Source organism: Bombina bombina, chromosome 3, assembly GCF_027579735.1.
Source record: "Bombina bombina isolate aBomBom1 chromosome 3, aBomBom1.pri, whole genome shotgun sequence".
In the NCBI taxonomy this organism is placed as follows: Eukaryota; Metazoa; Chordata; class Amphibia; order Anura; family Bombinatoridae; genus Bombina; species Bombina bombina.
In genome coordinates, this window is record NC_069501.1 from 1,289,151,030 (window position 1) to 1,289,173,023 (window position 21,994).

At 40.1% G+C, this 21,994-nt stretch overlaps 1 protein-coding gene across 1 annotated transcript in view; it reads right to left on the minus strand.

Moving 5' to 3' along the window:
- The window catches only part of ARFIP2 (ADP ribosylation factor interacting protein 2), a 460,071-nt gene that overhangs the window by 298,984 nt on the left and 139,093 nt on the right, over nucleotides 1-21,994 (minus strand). Inside the window, exon 4 of the mRNA XM_053705691.1 lies at nucleotides 8,839-8,954. Within this exon, the coding sequence (XP_053561666.1) occupies nucleotides 8,839-8,954 (116 nt within the window). The remainder of the gene's footprint in view (nucleotides 1-8,838; nucleotides 8,955-21,994) is intronic.

The following is a 21,994-nucleotide window of genomic DNA, read 5'->3' on the forward strand; positions in this document are numbered from 1 at the left end:
GATTTCAACCAAGATGCCAAAGAAATGGCAGAAGCTTTCTGGCCTTTTCTAGAACCGGAAAAGATAACAAATAGACTAGAAGTCTTACGGAAAGATTTCGTAGCTTCAACATAATATTTCAAAGCTCTAACAACATCCAAAGAATGCAATGATTTCTCCTTAGAATTCTTAGGATTAGGACATAATGAAGGAACCACAATTTCTCTACTAATGTTGTTGGAATTCACAACTTTAGGTAAAAATTCAAAAGAAGTTCGCAACACCGCCTTATCCTGATGAAAAATCAGAAAAGGAGACTCACACGAAAGAGCAGATAATTCAGAAACTCTTCTAGCAGAAGAGATGGCCAAAAGGAACAAAACTTTCCAAGAAAGTAATTTAATGTCCAAAGAATGCATAGGTTCAAACGGAGGAGCTTGAAGAGCTCCCAGAACCAAATTCAAACTCCAAGGAGGAGAAATTGACTTAATGACAGGTTTTATACGAACCAAAGCTTGTACAAAACAATGAATATCAGGAAGAATAGCAATCTTTCTGTGAAAAAGAACAGAAAGAGCGGAGATTTGTCCTTTCAAAGAACTTGCGGACAAACCCTTATCTAAACCATCCTGAAGAAACTGTAAAATTCTCGGTATTCTAAAAGAATGTCAAGAAAAATGATGAGAAAGACACCAAGAAATATAAGTCTTCCAGACTCTATAATATATCTCTCGAGATACAGATTTACGAGCCTGTAACATAGTATTAATCACGGAGTCAGAGAAACCTCTATGACCAAGAATCAAGCGTTCAATCTCCATACCTTTAAATTTAAGGATTTCAGATCCGGATGGAAAAAAGGACCTTGTGACAGAAGGTCTGGTCTTAACGGAAGAGTCCATGGCTGGCAAGATGCCATCCGGACAAGATCCGCATACCAAAACCTGTGAGGCCATGCCGGAGCTATTAGCAGAACAAACGAGCATTCCCTCAGAATCTTGGAGATTACTCTTGGAAGAAGAACTAGAGGCGGAAAGATATAGGCAGGATGATACTTCCAAGGAAGTGATAATGCATCCACTGCCTCCGCCTGAGGATCCCGGGATCTGGACAGATACCTGGGAAGTTTCTTGTTTAGATGAGAGGCCATCAGATCTATCTCTGGGAGCCCCCACAATTGAACAATCTGAAGAAATACCTCTGGGTGAAGAGACCATTCGCGCGGATGCAACGTTTGGCGACTGAGATAATCCGCTTCCCAATTGTCTACACCTGGGATATGAACCGCAGAGATTAGACAGGAGCTGGATTCCGCCCAAACCAAAATCCGAGATACTTCTTTCATAGCCAGAGGACTGTGAGTCCCTCCTTGATGATTGATGTATGCCACAGTTGTGACATTGTCTGTCTGAAAACAAATGAACGATTCTCTCTTCAGAAGAGGCCAAAACTGAAGAGCTCTGAAAACTGCACGGAGTTCCAAGATATTGATCGGTAATCTCACCTCCTGAGATTCCCAAACTCCTTGTGCCGTCAGAGATCCCCACACAGCTCCCCAACCTGTGAGACTTGCATCTGTTGAAATTACAGTCCAGGTCGGAAGAACAAAAGAAGCCCCCTGAATTAAACGATGGTGATCTGTCCACCATGTTAGAGAGTGCCGAACAATCGGTTTTAAAGATATTAATTGATATATCTTCGTGTAATCCCTGCACCATTGGTTCAGCATACAGAGCTGAAGAGGTCGCATGTGAAAACGAGCAAAGGGGATCGCGTCCGATGCAGCAGTCATAAGACCTAGAATTTCCATGCATAAGGCTACCGAAGGGAATGATTGAGACTGAAGGTTTCGACAGGCTGTAATCAATTTTAGACGTCTCTTGTCTGTTAAAGACAAAGTCATGGACACTGAATCTATCTGGAAACCCAGAAAGGTTACCCTTGTTTGAGGAATCAAAGAACTTTTTGGTAAATTGATCCTCCAACCATGATCTTGAAGAAACAACACAAGTCGATTCGTATGAGACTCTGCTAAATGTAAAGACGGAGCAAGTACCAAGATATCGTCCAAATAAGGAAATACCACAATACCCTGTTCTCTGATTACAGACAGAAGGGCACCGAGAATCTTTGTGAAAATTCTTGGAGCTGTAGCAAGGCCAAACGGTAGAGCCACAAATTGGTAATGCTTGTCTAGAAAAGAGAATCTCAGGAACTGATAATGATCTGGATGAATCGGAATATGCAGATATGCATCCTGTAAATCTATTGTGGACATATAATTCCCTTGCTGAACAAAAGGCAATATAGTCCTTACAGTTACCATCTTGAACGTCGGTATCCTTACATAACGATTCAATAATTTTAGATCCAGAACTGGTCTGAAGGAATTCTCCTTCTTTGGTACAATGAAGAGATTTGAATAAAACCCCATCCCCTGTTCCGGAACTGGAACTGGCATAATTACTCCAGCCAACTCTAGATCTGAAACACAATTCAGAAATGCTTGAGCTTTCACTGGATTTACTGGGACATGGGAAAGAAAAAATCTCTTTGCAGGAGGTCTCATCTTGAAACCAATTCTGTACCCTTCTGAAACAATGTTCTGAATCCAAAGATTGTGAACAGAATTGATCCAAATTTCTTTGAAAAAACGTAACCTGCCCCCTACCAGCTGAACTGGAATGAGGGCCGTACCTTCATGTGAACTTAGAAGCAGGCTTTGCCTTTCTGGCAGGCTTGGATTTATTCCAGACTGGAGATGGTTTCCAAACTGAAACTGCTCCTGAGGACGAAGGATCAGGCTTTTGTTCTTTGTTGAAACGAAAGGAACGAAAACGATTGTTAGCCCTGTTTTTACCTTTAGACTTTTTATCCTGTGGTAAAAAAGTTCCTTTCCCACCAGTAACAGTTGAAATAATAGAATCCAACTGAGAACCAAATAATTTGTTTCCCTGGAAAGAAATGGAAAGTAGAGTTGATTTAGAAGCCATATCAGCATTCCAAGTCTTAAGCCATAAAGCTCTTCTGGCTAAGATAGCCAGAGACATAAATCTAACATCAACTCTAATAATATCAAAAATGGCATCACAGATGAAATTATTAGCATGCTGGAGAAGAATAATAATATCATGAGAATCACGATTTGTTACTTGTTGAGCTAGAGTTTCCAACCAAAAAGTTGAAGCTGCAGCAACATCAGCCAATGATATAGCAGGTCTAAGAAGATTACCTGAACATAGATAAGCTTTCCTTAGAAAAGAATCAATTTTTCTATCTAAAGGATCCTTAAACGAGGTACCATCTGACGTAGAAATGGTAGTACGTTTAGCAAGGGTAGAAATAGCCCCATCAACTTTAGGGATTTTGTCCCAAAATTCTAACCTGTCAGGCGGAACAGGATATAATTGCTTAAAACGTTTAGAAGGAGTAAATGAATTACCCAATTTATCCCATTCCTTAGCAATTACTGCAGAAATAGCATTAGGAACAGGAAAGACTTCTGGAATAACCGCAGGAGCTTTAAAAACCTTATCCAAACGTATAGAATTAGTATCAAGAGGACTAGAATCCTCTATTTCTAAAGCAATTAGTACTTCTTTAAGTAAAGAGCGAATAAATTCCATCTTAAATAAATATGAAGATTTATCAGCATCAATCTCTGAGACAGAATCCTCTGAACCAGAAGAGTCCAAAGAATCAGAATGATGGTGTTCATTTAAAAATTCATCTGTAGAGAGAGAAGATTTAAAAGACTTTTTACGTTTACTAGAAGGAGAAATAACAGACAAAGCCTTCTTTATGGATTCAGAAACAAAATCTCTTATGTTATCAGGAACATTCTGCACCTTAGATGTTGAGGGAACTGCAACAGGCAATGGTACATCACTAAAGGAAATATTATCTGCTTTAACAAGTTTGTCATGACAATTATTACAAACAACAGCTGGAGGAATAGCTACCAAAAGTTTACAGCAGATACACTTAGCTTTGGTAGATCCAGCAGGCAGAGGTTTTCCTGTAGTATCTTCTGGCTCAGATGCAACGTGAGACATCTTGCAATATGTAAGAGAAAAAACAACATATAAAGCAAAATAGATCAAATTCCTTATAAGACAGTTTCAGGAATGGGAAAAAAATGCCAAACATCAAGCTTCTAGCAACCAGAAGCAAATGAAAAATGAGACTGAAATAATGTGGAGACAAAAGCGACGCCCATATTTTTTGGCGCCAAATAAGACGCCCACATTATTTGGCGCCTAAATGCTTTTGGCGCCAAAAATGACGCCACATCCGGAACGCCGACATTTTTGGCGCAAAATAACGTCAAAAATGACGCAACTTCCGGCGACACGTATGACGCCGGAAACGGAAAAGAATTTTTGCGCCAAAAAAGTCCGCGCCAAGAATGACGCAATAAAATGAAGCATTTTCAGCCCCCGCGAGCCTAACAGCCCACAGGGAAAAAAGTCAAATTTTTGAGGTAAGAAAAATATGATAATTTAAAGCATAATCCCAAATATGAAACTGACTGTCTGGAAATAAGGAAAGTTGAACATTCTGAGTCAAGGCAAATAAATGTTTGAATACATATATTTAGAACTTTATAAATAAAGTGCCCAACCATAGCTTAGAGTGTCACAGAAAATAAGACTTACTTACCCCAGGACACTCATCTACATGTTTGTAGAAAGCCAAACCAGTACTGAAACGAGAATCAGTAGAGGAAATGGTAAATATAAGAGTATATCGTCGATCTGAAAAGGGAGGTAAGAGATGAATCTCTACGACCGATAACAGAGAACCTTATGAAATAGACCCCGTAGAAGGAGATCACTGCATTCAATAGGCAATACTCTCCACACATCCCTCTGACATTCACTGCACGCTGAGAGGAAAACCGGGCTCCAACTTGCTGCGGAGCGCATATCAACGTAGAATCTAGCACAAACTTACTTCACCACCTCCCTTGGAGGCAAAGTTTGTAAAACTGATTTGTGGGTGTGGTGAGGGGTGTATTTATAGGCATTTTAAGGTTTGGGAAACTTTGCCCCTCCTGGTAGGAATGTATATCCCATACGTCACTAGCTCATGGACTCTTGTTAATTACATGAAAGAAAGATGTATTTATTATAACCACCGAGGATAAACTAAAGTGAGAAACTTAAAGAAATGAGAGGTCCCTTTAAGAGAGTGAAACAACTTTCCCTTTAAGAATTCCGGCATAAAAGACTCCCTGACAGGATGCAGCTTATCTTGACAAAGGCACTCCTGCTGAAACGCGTAGATGATATTGGATAAGATCTGTTGGGCTGGCCAGCTTCGGTAACGGAACTTTTCTCTTGCTCACTCCTGTGGACAGCATCTTCTGTGGGAGACGGAATTCTACAGTAAGAACAAGCGGACACCTCAATAACAAATATTTTGTGCTCCTGGTAGCACTGTGAGAAAAGAACTGCACGAAAGTTTTTTTTTTTTTTTTTTTTTGAAATCACTAACACCGGCAACCTGGTAAAGCTATTGGTGCGGCTAAGAGGTCACGTGAAGGTACACACGCCAAGGCAAAAGTAACGGCTGACCCAGAAACGCCACACAGCACCGCAAGGAAAAAGCTGATCCGGGGAAAGGTAACACTATCGTAAGCCTTTCGAATTCCGGTGAGTGTTGTTAAAACTTTCAATTTGGATTTAAAAGACCAAAAAACTTTTTTCATATAAATGCTAATAGAGGATATATCGCTACCAAATAATTGACCCTGAATACAATAGTAACTATCATCAAAAAAAAAAAAAAAAGGGATACCTCACAATAAGGAACTGACAACTTTAAAAGTTTATCTCCTATGGTGTTGTCTCCACTGAAAAGTTATTTATTAGTCCAAACGATACATTGGAACTAAGGACATGTTTTACTGACAATTCATTTTTGATACATAAGTTTCTCAGCAATAAATTTCTGGCAACAAATCCAGTACAAACAAAATACTGACTAAATAGTATTGGAGAGATATCTTAGGATCGTGATAGCTTTTATCAATTCATATGTTTTTAAAAATATCAATTTATATGAATTTTAAACTAATTTTGATTGTAGTATATATGAAATAAGGTGCACCTTATATATAAGTGTTTTTTGTGTAATAAAATCTAATAGTGTATAGATATATTGTATTTGTTTTTACTATATATAGTGTTTGATAAATGACATTATTTATGTTATAATTTCTCTGATATCCAATATAGTGTTATTAGAATATAGGTAGAGCTGTTTAGCGCACTCTAATTGTGTATACTTATTACTTTTTGTGTGGGTATTGGGAAACCACACTTTGTAGAGTTGCTTTTATCTACCACTAAAGGGTTTAACCTTTTTTTGCATATTATTTTTAGCTTTGAAAGGTCTATCCTGTGGAAGGGCATGGCCCTTTCCCCCAGTGATATCTGAAATAATTTCTTTCAACTCTGGCCCGAATAGGGTCTTACCCTTGAAAGGAATATTAAGCAATTTTGTTTTGGACGACACATCCGCCGACCACGATTTTAGCCAAAGCACTCTACGCCCCACTATTGCGAAACCAGAATTTTTCGCCGCTAATTTAGCTAACTGAAAAGCGGCATCTGTAATGAAAGAATTTGCCAACTTCAGGGCGTGAATTCTATCCATGACTTCATCATAAGAAGTCTCCTTCTCGAGCGAGTTTTCTAATTCCTCAAACCAAAAAGCAGCTGCAGTGGTTACAGGAATAATGCAAGAAATTGGTTGAAGAAGAAAACCTTGTTGAACAAAAATTTTCTTAAGTAAACCTAATTTTTTAAGCATAGGATCTTTGAAAGCGCAACTGTCTTCTATTGGTATAGAAGACAGGTCTGCCACGCGTCCCTTCTGGGGTCAACAATGGGGAACATTTTCTTAAATATAGGAGGGGGAACAAAAGGTACACCTGGCTTCTCCCACTCCTTATTCACTATATCAGCCACCCTCTTAGGTATCAGAAACGCATCAGTGTGTACTGGGACCTCTAAGAATTTATCCATTTTACACAATTTTTCTGGGACCACCAAAGGGTCACAATCATCAAGAGTAGCTAGGACCTCCTTAAGTAGAGCGCGGAGGTGTTCTAGCTTAAATTTAAATGCTATGGTATCAGGCTCTGCCTGCTGAGAAACGTTTCCTGTGTCAGAAATTTCTCCCTCAGACAGGCCCTCCCTCACCGCCAAGACAGATTGATGTGAGGGCACTACAGATAAATTATCCTCTGCGTCTGCTTCCTTCCAATGTTAGTTACTTTAACAGATCCAAAACACAGGGACACTTTTTAGGATGTGTAAAACACAGGGACACTTTTTAGGATACCATAGGAGCAGCTGACAGGTGCTAGGATCCAATCAGCTACTTCAGCAACCACACTCAGGAATTTGGATCTGTTAAAGTAACTAACATTGGAAGGAATCAATTTCCTCACTTTCACCTTGCTTTTCATCACCCATTTTTTCCATTTTTTAGTTTTGATTGACTTATTTTTGTTCTTCACTAACATTTGTTGATCAACTTTTTGAACACTTTTTTGGATTATATTTTATATTTTATTTTTTATGTTATTGCATATTGTGTATTTTATTTTTTATGTTATTGCATATTGTGTATTTTATTTAATTATATCTTAACCTCACTGGATTAAGTTGATTGTATCTATACAATTATTTTGCTACCCCCCTTTTTTTGCACTGCAGTGCATTTTTCTATTTTTTGGAACACTATTTTTGTAACACTAATTTTGAACACTATTGTTTGTATTATTGTTTATTAGTTTTTTGCTTGATGCACTTGCTACAGTTGTACTTAGGCTAATTCTGTTTTATTAGTATACACTCTTATTCTGGTGTACCACTCACACTGATCACCTGTTATTACCTCTGTTTTTATTGTAATTATAAGCTTTGGCCCTTTGAGCCGCTTCTGTAAGATATTCCTGTATTTGTAATTTTATTTATATGTGCTTTTTACATTTTTTATATATAGTCTTTTATTACTGATGCTTTTTAACATGGTTCATTAAATAATCTTCTTTTATCTCTCTGTGAGTATATTTATCCCTTGGCCTCTTGTTGGTGCTGTATTCACTTCTTACTACTTGTGCTTATTTTTTGGAGGTTGGTTAGGATCTCTGTTTGGATACAGCTTGGGGATTACCTTAGCGCTTGTACACACACCCTTTTTCGCAGTTAAGCCTGCAAACTGTTCCCCCCAACTGAAGTTCTCTGGTTTCAACAGTCCTGCGTGGGAACAGCCATGGATTTTGGTTACTGGTACTAAAATCATATTCCTCTCGGCAGAAATCTTCATCACTTTCTGCTGCAGAGTAAATAGTACAAGCCGGCACTATTTTAAAATAACAAACTCTTGATAGAAGAATAAAAAACTACAACTAAACACCACATACTCTTTACCACCCCCGTGGAGATGCTACTAGTTAGAGCGGCAAAGAGAATGACTGGGGGGGCGGAGCCTGAGGGGAGCTATATGGACAGCTCTGCTGTGTGCTCTCTTTGCCACTTCCTGTAGGGATTGAGAATATCCCACAAGTAAGGATGAAGCTGTGGACCGGATACACCAATGTAGGAGAAAGCTGGAGATATCTCATTAGGAGGACAGTTGGGGGAGATTGATACCGAGGACAATCGGGGGGGGGGGGGGAGATACTGAGGAGGACAATCGGGGGATACTGAGGAGGATAAATGGGGGGATACTAAAAAGGACAGACAAGCACTACGATGACAAGGATGAGGGGTAGAAGGACAGAGAAGAGGCTACAGGGCAAGATTAATCTGAGAGCAACATCACAGAAAAACACAAACTTACCTTATAGGTGTTTATTCCCCATTTCTTCATCATATCAAGTTTCTCTACAGCTAAACCACGTGACAGTTCCTCTGACGTAAGCGCTGTGTGAGAAGCGCCCGGCTTTGACATGGAGCCTAAACAAGAAGACGCATCCCAGAAAGGATTAAACAGCTGAGAGTCTATAGACATCCTACATGACAGAGCAGCCCTACAATATCATCCTGCTGAGAAACATCTCCTATAGGATTAACACATGGCCCCTTTCCCCAGTATACAATAAACCACTACAGTCATCCAATATGAGATTAACATATGGCACCTCAACCAGTATACACGCATAAACATTATAGACATCTCCTATAGAAATAACATATGGTTCATCACCCAGTATACACACATAAACACGTCAGACATCCCCTATAGCAGTGTTTTTCAACCAGTGTGCCGTGAGAGATCCTCAGGTGTGCCACGGCAGACTGACAACAGTGCGGGGGTGTGCCTCTTTCAAATATTGGGAGGTATGTGACAGGCTCATCAGGGATCATTTACAACCATGACATTGACATTCATTCACAGACAATCATGATTGTTTGTGAATGAATGTCAATATGTCATGTATAGTTTGTAGGAGGCATGGCATGACAGCACAGTACAGTGTGTGTGTGTGTGTATATATATATATATATATATATATATATATATATATATATATATATATATATACTGTATTAAGATCCAAGAACAGCCGGCAGGAATTTTAATCAGCAATCCAATTTAATAAGACAAAAAGAAACCAGACGTTTCGGCTCTACCGCGAGCCTTTTTCAATGGTATTCAGACCGGATAAAACACAACACAAACCCACACCTTAAATACCCACCCATTCCCATGTGAGCACCAATCCGCATGCAGAACTGAGCCGCTCCTTCCCGCACATAGTGAATCAACCTGGGCGTCATAATAAAGCTGGTTCTAAGCAGATGCGGCGTGACGTCATCACGCAAACAGCGTCGCATAGAAACATCTGAGCCCCAGGTATCCAAGGAGACGCTGTGTAAACAAACACCTCCGGTCTCCAAGGTAATGTGGGAGGGGGCGGATTCAGTCACGCAGCCGATAGGCGTAATTTTCATGTGATTAACAAAACAAGGGCCATGAGTGAAAGCCCAAAAGACCACAGTAGTGGTATATATTTACAGAAACAAGGTATCTAAATATTATAAACAGGGAAATTAAATCAATATATATAATTAATGGTTGTAAAAACCATTAATTATATATATTGATTTAATTTCCCTGTATTTAAGGTGTGGGTTTGTGTTGTGTTTTATCCGGTCTGAATACCATTGAAAAAGGCTTGCGGTAGAGCCGAAACATCTGGTTTCTTTTTGTCTTATTAAATCGGATTGCTGATTAAAATTCCTGTGTGCCGGCTGTTCTTGGATCTTGTTGCACAACGGAGACCATCCGTTGGATCCGGTTCTTACTTACTGTATGTACTTTTGGGCTGAGCACCAGGTGGCTGTGAGATTAAGTGTGTGCCGTATCCTTCTACTAATTTGTATATACTGTATTATATATCCTGTATTAGGCTACAATGTGTGATTTTGTAAAGTTTTGGGATGGTGGTGTGCCACAGGATTTTTTTTAATGTAAAAAAGTGTGCCACTGCAAAAAAAAAAGGTTGCAATTCACCGCCCTATAGGATAAACATATGGCCCTTCACCCAGTATACACACATAAACACTACAGACATCCCCTATAGGATTATCATATAGCCCCTCGCCAAGTATACCTGCATAAACACTACAGACATCCCCTATAGGATTATCATATAGCCCCTCGCCAAGTATACCTGCATAAACACTACAGACATCCCCTATAGGATTAACATATGAGATCTCACTTAGTAAACACGCATAAACGCTACAGATTTCCCCTATAGGATTAAGATATGGTTCCTCACCCTGTATACACACATAAATACTACAGACATCCCTATAGTATTATCACATAGCCCCTCACCACATATATATGCATAAACACTACAGACATTCTCTATAGGATTAACATATGGCCCCTCACCCAGTATAAAAACTACAGACATCCCCTATGAGATTAACATATGGCCCCCACCCATTATGCATGCATAAACACTACAGACATCGCCTATAGGATTAACATATGGCCACTCACCCAGTGTAAACACTACATGCATCCCCTATGGAATTAACATATGGCCCCTCATCCAGTATACATGCATAAAAACTACAGACATCGACCAATGTGATTAACATATGGCCTCTCACACAGTATACACACACAAACACTACAGACATCCCCTATGGGATTAACATATGGACCCTCACCCAGTATACAAGCACAGACACTACAGACATCCCCTATAGGTTTAACATATGGCTCCTCATGCAGTATACATGCATAAACACTACAGACTTCCTCTATAGGATTAACATATGACCCCTCACCCAGTATACACACAAACACTACAGACATCCCCTATGGGATTAACATATGACCCCTCACCCAGTATACACACAAACACTACAGACATCCCCTATGGGATTAACATATGGCCCCCTCACCCCAGTATACACGCATAAACACTACAGACATCCCCTATGGGATTAACATATGGCCCCCTCACCCCAGTATACACGCATAAACACTACAGACATCCCCAATGGTATTAACATATGGCTCTACACCCCAGTATACATGCATAAACACTACAGACATCCCCTATGGGATTAACATATGGCCCCTCATTCAGTATACACATATAAACACTACAGACATCCCCTATGGGATTAACATATGGCCCCTCATTCAGTATACACATATAAACACTACAGAGATCCCCTATGGTATTAACATATATCTCTACACCCCAGTATACACATATAAACACTACAGACCTGTATCTGCGTTTGAAGTTGAGCCAGACCTGGACATGCTAATCTCCAAGTTTGGTGGGAAACAGTCACAGACAAAAAAGGTGACATTGTGCATTTGTAACATACTGCACATGCCTACAGATATTTCTTTATTGCGCTTTGTGAGGAAGTGTGTGTCTTTTTGTGTTGGTCAGTGTCTTTCTGTGTGTGTGTGTGATTGTGTGAGAGAGATGGAGTCTGTATGTGAAACAGTAAGTGTGTGAGCAATGGAGAGAGTGAGAGTGAGTGTGTGTAAAAGAGACTGTGTGAGAGTGAGTGAGTGTGACTATCAATATGCGAGTTTGTGTTTTTGTGCTATTATACATAGTGTGCTGTGCACAGCACAAGAGTGTTCGAGTTTGGCCTCTCTCCCCTCCCTCTTTTACTCTCTCCCCTATCTTTTGCTCTCTCTATCCCCCCTATTTTGCCATTTCTATCCCCCCCTCTCTTTTGCTCTCTCTCTCTCTCCCCCCCCCCTCTCTTTTGCTCTCTCTCTTTACACTCTCTTTTGCTTTCTCTCCTCTCTTTCTCTCTCTCTCCCTCTGTTTTGCTCTCTCTCTCCCTTTCTTTTGACATCTCTCCCCCTATCTTTTTCGCTCTCTCCCCCTCTCTTTTGCACTCTCTCCCCCTCTCTTTTGAGCTCTCTATCTCCCCCTCTGTTTTGCACTCTCTACCCTCTCTTTTACTCTCACCCCTCTCTTTTGCTATCTCTCTCTCTCCACCTTCACTTTTGCTCTCTCTCTCTCTCCACCTTCACTTTTGCTCTCTCTCTCTCCCCCTCTTCTCCTCTCTCTCTCCCCTCTATCTTTTGCTGTCTCTCTTCCTCCTCTTCTGCTCTCTCCCCTTTATCTTTTGCTGTCTCTCTTCCTCTCTTTCCCCCTCTCTTTTGTGCTCTCTATCTCCCCCTCTGTTTTGCACTCTCTACCCTCTCTTTTACTCTCTCCCCTTTCTTTTGCACTCTCTCCCCCCTCTCTCTTTTGTTGTATCTCTCCATCTCTTTTGCTCTATCTCTCCCCTCTGTTTTGCTCTCTCTCTCACCCCTCTCTTTTGCTCTCGCTCTCTCCACCTTCACTTTTTCTCTCCCTCTCTCCCCCTCTTCTCCTCTCTCTCACCCCTCTATCTTTTGCCGTCTCTCTTCCTCCTCTTCTGCTCTCTCCCCTTTCTCTTTTGCTGTCTCTCTTCCTCTCTTTCCCCCTCTCTTTTGCTCTCTCTCCCCCCTCTCTTTTGCTCTCTCTATGCCCCCTCTTTTGCTCTCTCTCTCTTTATCCTCCCTCTTCTGCTCTCTCTATACCCCCTCTTTAGAGCTCTCTGTCTCTCACGGCCAGTCGGCCACATCGGGCCCAGCCCACGCCACTCCCGCGTCACGCCCAGCCCCGCCCACATCGAGCCCGTTCGGCCATGCCCACGCCAGCCGGTCAGTTGGATTAAGGCCAGGTGTGTTTGTCCTCGCGCGCAGTCTATACTGCGCATGACAGCTTCGGACAAACACACTTGGCCTTTTATTATATTGGATATATATATATATATATATACACACATACATACACACACACTCACATTCTATATATATATCTACTGATTGAAACTAGACAAGACAGAATTATTACTTCCACTTTTCGCAAGCCATTGGCACGCAATACAATCTTGCAAGCGGATTCCTGTCATGTCCCCACCTCAAGAGAGGTATACCTAAAGCACAATATCTACGATTACGTAGACATTGTTCTGAAATAACTCAATACTATGTGCAAGCCCAAGAGTTGACCTCTAGACTAGTCGATAGGGGATACCATAAAGCATCTCTCAAAAAACTAGAGACACAGATTGCCTCAATTGATAGAAAGGAGTTGTGTACACCACGTAAAAACAAGTTAAAATCATTTACTAGTGGACAAAAAGATTCTCTGGAACAGAATATACTATTCATTACAGAATATAGTAGGCAATATGAACAAATATGTAATATTGTAAAGAAAAATTTTACCATACTGAAGGGAGATGATTCCCTAATAGAAGTATTAACAAATGGGGTAAAACGTGTAGCTAGAAGAGCTCCTACTATTGCAGATATAACCAAGAAAAATGTAGCTGGGAAACCAATTACTGATATTGCCAATACTAATTGGCTTAGCCATAGAATCGGCTGTTTTAAATGTGGCCATGTTCCATGCAAGGCCTGCACTTGTATTACAGTCACTGATACGTTCTCCTCGAGTGTTACAAAACAAGTGTTTCACATTAGGGATAGAATTGACTGTAACTCAATTTTTTTTTATTTATTTGGTAAATTGCCTCCACTGCTCCAAACAATATGTAGGGATCACGACTCGGCCCTTTAAGGACAGAGTACGTGAACATCCCTTGAGGATAAAGAACCCAAAACACTGTAGCAAAACGTTTCAGACTACATGGTTTTGGATTAAAGTATTTTTCATGTGTTGGTATTGACATTATTAAAAAAACATCCAAGAGGGGGTGATAGAGAAAAGAGTCTCCGTAGGAAAGAGTCAAGTTACATACTAGAACCCCAGAAGGCATGAATAAAAGAATGGATGTAGATTTATTTAATGAATAGTTCAACTACCTTTTGGATTTAATATATTAGGAGAATTAGTTAGATCTGACTTAGATTTATGTCTTTGACTAAGATTGTTCCCAGTTTCACATTTTTTTATGTAACATTTGATTTTGTTTTATTTACTTTTTCTCCTTTCAATATTATTCAGTATCTTTATTGTTCTAATTTATTATATTTTTCTTTTTGATAAGGATTTTTATTTATTATTTTTTATTTTATTATTCATTCACATATTGTTTATTATGCATATTAATTGTGGGACATCTATAGGACTCATTCATTTATTTATGTGTCTATCCTAGGATTTATTTAAATCGTTAGCCCTTGGATGCCCCAAAGCATTTGATTATGTTTTTTATATATACTTTTTATATATATCTTTCAGTTTTGGAAAAATGTCTTCATAGTTAGAATTGATTATTTAAAGGCAGATATGAATGTATATATGTTAGTAATGTGCTAATATTGTTATTTTGCTAACGATAGAGTTTTTTGAATACTAGCAACATATGTATATAAGTATATCTGTGTAAGATACTATGCCCTTATGCAGACCATTAACATGTTCAGGTGTATTTGATATGTTAACAGATAATGATTTGTAAGTGTTACCTACCCCCTGATTGGTTGATGGCCTGCATATAGGTGCTGGCTTTGCTCTGAGATCTTTACCTCTGATGAAGCGCATTTGCGCATGCGAGAAACGCGTCAGGTGTATTCTAGGTTACGCACCTTATCATGAGCAACACTGCTGGTCGGGCGTGAGGGGGAGAGATATAAAGAGGGGGAGAGAATAAAAGAGATGGGAAAGAGCTAAATATAGGATAAGAGAGGGGAAAGAGCAAGAGGGGGGGGAGAGGGGAGAGAGAGAGGGGGAGAGAGAGAGAGGGGGGTAGAGGGGGAGGGGGGAGAGATAGAGGGGGGAGAGAGAGAGGGGGGAGAGAGAGAGGGGGGAAAGAGAGAGGGGGGAGAGAGAGAGGGGGGAAAGAGAGAGGGGGGAAAGAGAGAGGGGGGAAAGAGAGAGGGGGGAAAGAGAGAAGGGGGAAAGAGAGAGGGGGGAAAGAGAGAGGGGGAAGAGAGAGAGAGGGGGGAGAGAGAGAGGGGAGAGAGAGAGAGAGGGGGGGTAGAGAGAGAGGGGGGGTAGAGAGAGAGGGGGTAGAGAAAGAGAGGGGGTAGAGAAAGAGAGGGGGGAGAGAAAGAGAGGGGGGGAGAGAAAGAGAGAGGGGGAGAGAGAGAGTGGGGGAGAGAGAGAGTGGGGGAGAGAGAGAGTGGGGGAGAGAGAGAGTGGGGGAGGGGGGAGAGATAGAGGGGGGAGAGAGAGAGTGGGGGAGGGGGGAAAGAGAGAGGGGGAGAGAGAGAGAGAGGGGGGGAAAGAGAGAGGGGGGAGAGAGAGAGGGGGGGAGAGAGAGAGAGAGAGAGGGGGAAGAGAGAGAGAGAGGGGGGAGAGAGAGAGGGGAGAGAGAGAGAGGGGAGAGAGAGAGAGAGAGAGAGAGGAGAGAGGGGAGAGAGAGAGAGAGAGAGGGAGGGGAGAGAGAGGGTGTGATGACGACATTCAGGAGCTGCGAGAGACACGAGGTGAGACACCAACAAAAATTCATCATAAATTGTTACATTTAGAAAAGAAAGAGATTGATTTTTACCTTCATGCGGTTTACCTATCCAAATACCATAAACTAAAATTGATTTCCAGGGGCTTTAGGGTAAAAAATATTTCTACCTTAGGGTGCACCAACATTGAATTTTGCAGACGGTGGTGTGGAATACTCAGTAAGTGCTCACATGACCTGATGCTCCTTGTCATAGAGGAAGTATCTAGACTTAAGTTAACAGTCCAACAAGAAATTGCCACAGTTAAAGAGACACTGCTTAACATCCTTATGGCTGATACCGGTACAGACTGGGTATCTAAAATACAGACTCAAGTCACTAAATACAAACAAGACCTTTTGACGTTTAAAAATATAAAGTTTGCAACAGTGGAAAACGACTATAGGGAAAAAAGGGTATATAGATGGCTTTATGGTAAAGACAATAGCACTCCCTATGGTCGCAGAAAAGAGTGAACTTCACCACAGTAGACAGTAGTGGAGGAGACCGCTCTGAGGGTGACACTACCCCTCCTGCACAGACAAACTTACAAGTAGGAGTCAACACTAGGTCATCACAGAAGCCCACTTTACCACAGGCCCCCGACGCTGACACATCAGGAGGGGAAGGGGGAGCACAAAAAAAAGTGACAAGCAAAAGGCCAAAACAATAGTATTTAATCTAAGCACACAACCACTTAGCATTAACAAATGTCTTTCTTTTGTGGCACGTTCCCAAAGCAGTTTGTTTAATCTACACATTGATTTTGGGAGATTTCAGCGACAACTCAAACTAAAAATTATTTTTTTTTAAGGATAAAGGTGATTACACCCATAAACACTTTAGGGGATCTAGCACTTTTGAACCGATCAACACACATAATTCTATCAAGACTTTTCATCAAGTCTGTGTGTCCATGCTATCTGAACATCACCCTTTAATTGGTACCGGCAGAGATAATCTCACCAAACAAGAAAGAATGGCCATTAAGGCACTCTCAAAAGACACAAGCATTGCCATAAGGCCAGCGGATAATGATGGTGCTATAGTCATCCTTGACTATGACAACTATGACTATGAAAGAAGCCCATAGACAATTATACGATGAGGTAACATACAATGAACTTTCAGGAAATCCCACTATAGGCTTTAAGAGAGAGGTAGATGAGCTTCTAGATCTAGCACAAACAGCTAATATCATAGACAATGACACCTGGTCATTTTTGACTGTAGACAAACCCATTTGTCCGATTCTGCTTCCGAAGATACATAAATCCTTAGAAGATCCCCCTGGCAGACCTATAGTCTCTGACAGAGGGTCCCTCTTTCAGCCTTTGGCTAAATATATTGATTTTTTTATTCAGCCTGTAGTTCAAGCGACTGCAACATATTTAAGAGACTCATTTGAGCTCAATGTTTTAAAAACACTGGAGATTGACTGTAGTAGCGACTTACTCGTCACTAGGAACGTAGTGAGCCTATATACGGTCATTCATCATAAACATGGGGTACAGATGATTAAGAAGCATCTGATCACTTGTGAGCACTATACTGGTCCCCCGATAGAATTGCTGTTGAAGCTGATGGAGTTGTGCTTGGAGAAAAACTTTTTTCGTTTTGAGAATTAATTTTTCCTTCAATTGTTAGGCACGGCCATGGGGTCGATTATGGCACCATCTTATGCCAACTTGTATATGGCACAATTTGAAAAACATAATGTCTTTAATCCACAGCACAACTCCATCAGATTCTACCGCCGCTACATTGATGATGTGTTCCTCATTTGGAGGGGCACATCAACATCTCTCATGGAATGGTTTAATGCTCTCAATAACTTAGAATCTACAATCAAATTCAAGATTGAATGGCATCAAGAAAAACATTCATTTGCTTGACCTGGAGATATATAAAGCTAAGAGAGAGGGCAACAATAAATTACAAACTACTTTGTATCATAAAGATACAGACAAGAATTCTATCTTACATTTTGATAGTTTTCATAAATACACACAAAAGAATGGTGTCAGTTCCTCACAGCTCCTGAGGGTTGTCAGAAATAACACAAAGGATTCCCGTAAAGATCTCCAATTGCAGGATATGGCCCAGAAGTTTTTACAACGAGGATAGCCCCCCACGAATACCTCAGGATTTAGCTACTAAGGGGTTAATTCTGTTTAGCCTGTGAGCTAAAAAAGATTTGTTTTTCAAGAAAAACAGTCTGTTTGTGTTTTCTTTGAAGTGCCAGAAGCCTCATAAATGCTCACACAGGGGGGACCTTTATGGCTCAGACCGTCAGCAGCGGCATGATGCAAAACAGGGCCTCAGTCACAGAAACTGATAAGGTCAATAAAGGGACATGGGTATAATGTATATATGTGTTTAAAACTGTTATGACATTACATTAAGGGAAATATGACAACCCTGTCATATTTGATATCAAACTGATTCTCCCAATGAAACTAAGAGAGTGCCTGTCTATATATATATGTATAAGAATCTATATGTATATTTTTAACTATAAGATTGTCATTCTTACAAGGTAGGCTGTGACAACACAGAGTAAGGACCCAATTGCTTCATGCCATCTCTATGGTAAAAGATTCCAAAGACTAGTAAAGTATTCAATCTGTGTTTCTCCTTTTTTATTTTAAAAACTGTTTGCTGTGTGTAATTGTATGTGTAACAACTTTTAATAATAATGCATTGTGCATAATATTTTTGGCATAATAAATAATTCATTTATTAAGTGTTGGCCTTTGTCTAATAATTGAACCACGTTACTGAAAGAGACTGGAATATTAGAACTGTATAATTTAGGTTATTCTCTGCTAAATTGCATTCTGAGAGTTAATGTGTAAGTCTGGGTTTTTCCTTAGGATTTTCCCTTTAATAAATCATAAGTGGTGGCAGTTTTTGAGCTAGATATTATAGTTAGTTTAGTGTGGGTGGCATTAAAGGGGAGTTTTGGGCATTTTTTAAAAGTCTAGTACAGACTAGAGTGTTGTTAACCCTTGCACCCACTGAACTAAATCACAAGCTGGCCTGGTGTGGCTATATTGTGATATATTAGTGACAGTAGAAGGGGTCTGATAACCCTTTCTGTGCCAAATAAGTGACTGGCGCAGGGTTGGGTAACCCTGGTCGTCACATTGAACAACAGCGACTGGTTGTGGAGCAGCAGACCCAGGACAGCCTCACAGTGAGGAGAATTGAGAAAAAGTTATATACTATACTGAACTTTGTGACTACCTACACTCCAAGTTCGGACATGGTAGCAGCCACCATAAAAGGAAATTTGAAAATTGTGGCTAAAGACATGAGTCTACCTTTTTATAATTTACCTACTCCTAGGATGGTCTATAAGATGTCCAAAAACCTACGAGACCTACTGGTCTTGAATGATCCAGTGCATTGCTACGAACGTAAATCTTGGCTACCAAAGGCAAAACTGGGATGCTATAGGTGTGGCAATTGTGTCACCCGTAACAACATGGTGACCTGTAATAATTTTCACCATCCACACACTAACAAACAATTCAAGATCCAGCACAGACTCACATGCACATCTGATTTTGTGGTCTATGTGATCATTTGTCCGTGTTCCCTATATTATGTAGGAAAAACGGTGACTACCTTCAGAGAACAGCTGGCGAATAATAAATCTGCTATACGCCAGGCCATAATATCTATGCTAAGAGAAATACTTATCGATCATGTTCCACGCTTGAGACGAGGGGGTGATAGGGCTTTGGCCTTATTACGATCGGAAGCAAAATGGATCTTTGATCTCGACACTGCTACTCCCAAGGGCTTGAACACAATGATTCACTTTGGATGTTGGTACAAGTGACCGGCTAACGGGAATCCCCTCCATGGGACCACAAATAAGTTTCTACCTACTCCATAGGCTTGAATGATGTAAATATATTGTGTGTGCATTGGCTGTAGCTTTCCATTGATACCAGGGGTATAGATTGGTCTCTTAGGGCTCATTAGTAAATATTACCAAGTTCCCTTTAAGTTTATTTTACTACACCCATGTATTTTGCACCACTAGTTGGATTTAAAAATGTTTTTCCTTTTCTTTGCATCAGGATTGTCATTTAGTGTATTATGTAATGGAAATATAAAACATATGTATAGTTCGAAATGTAGAATGCTGTATATTTTAAGTCAGTTTTTGTTTTAGTTCATATTCGTTTTTCAGCTGTCTCTTATCTTGCAGTCTGTGTCCCCCTTTTCCCTGCATTGCATCGCTACTAACGGTTGTTTACTGTTGCTATGTCAACACACTAACAGCCTGCTTCATTGGTGGCTGTGACTGATGACGTATACGTATATATATATATATATATATATATATATATATATATATATATATATATACACACACATATATATATATATATATATATACACACACACACACTCACATTCTATATATATATATATATATATATATATATATATATAAATATATATATATATATATATATACACACACACACTCACATTCTATATATATATATATATATATATATATATATACATATATACATATACACACACACTCGCACTATATATATATATATATATATATATATACACGTACACACATACATACATACACACACACATACATACACTCACATTCTATATATACATACACACACAAAAAAAAATTATGCTTACCTGATAAATTTCTTTCTTCTGCGATGTACCGAGTCCACGGATTCATCCTTACTTGTGGGATATTATACTTCCTAATAGGAAGTGGCAAAGAGAGCACCGCAGCAGAGCTGTCTAAATAGCTCCCCCTTAACTCCACCCCCCAGTCATTCGACCGAAGGCCAAGGAAGAAAAAGGAAAAACTATAAGGTGCAGAGGTGACTGAAGTTTTTAATAAAAAATACCATCTGTCTTGAATAGACAGGGCGGGCCGTGGACTCGGTACATCGCAAAAGAAAGCAGTTTATCAGGTAAGCATGAATTTTGTTTTCTTTTGCATGATGTACCGAGTCCACGGATTCATCCTTACTTGTGGGATACCAATTCCAAAGCTTTAGGACACGGATGAAGGGAGGGACAAGACAGAAACCTAAACGGAAGGCACCACTGCTTGCAAAACCCTTCTCCCAAAAATAGCCTCTGAAGAAGCAAAAGTATCAAATTTGTAAAATTTTGAAAAGGTATGAAGCGAAGACCAAGTCGCAGCCTTACAAATCTGTTCAACAGAAGCATCATTTTTAAAAGCCCATGTGGAAGCTACCGCTCGAGTAGAATGAGCTGTAATCCTTTCAGGAGGCTGCTGTCCAGCAGTCTCCTAAGCCAAACAGATGATGATTTTTAGCCAAAAGGAAAGAGAAGTCGCCGTAGCCTTTTGACCCCTACGCTTTCCAGAATAGACAACAAAGAAGATTTTTGCCGAAAATCTTTGGTTGCCTACAAATAAAATTTCAAAGCACGAACTACGTCCAAGTTGTGCAACAGACGAGAAGAAGGATTAGGACACAGAGAAGGAACAACAATTTCCTGATTGATATTCCTGTTAGTAACAACCTTAGGTAGGAACCCAGGCTTGGCACGTAAAACCACCTTATCAGCATGGAACACAAGATAAGGCGAGTCACATTGTAATACAGAAAGTTCAGAAACTCTTCGAGCTGAAGAGATAGCAACTAGGAACAAAACTTTCCAAGATAAAAGCTTAATATCTATGGAATGCATGGGTTCAAATGGAACCCCCTGAAGAACTCTAAGAACTAAATTTAGACTCCATGGCGGAGCAACAGATTTAAACACAGGCTTAATTCTAGCTAAAGCCTGACAAAAAGCCTGAACATCTAGAACATCTGCCAGACGCTTGTGCAACAAAATAGAGCAGATATCTGTCCTTTTAGAAAACTAGCTGACAATCCTTTCTCCAAACCCTCTTGGAGAAAAGACAAAATCCTAGGAATCCTGATTTTACTCCAGGAGAAGCCCTTAGATTCGCATCAAAAAAGATATTTACGCTGTATCTTATGATAGATTTTCCTGGTAACAGGCTTTC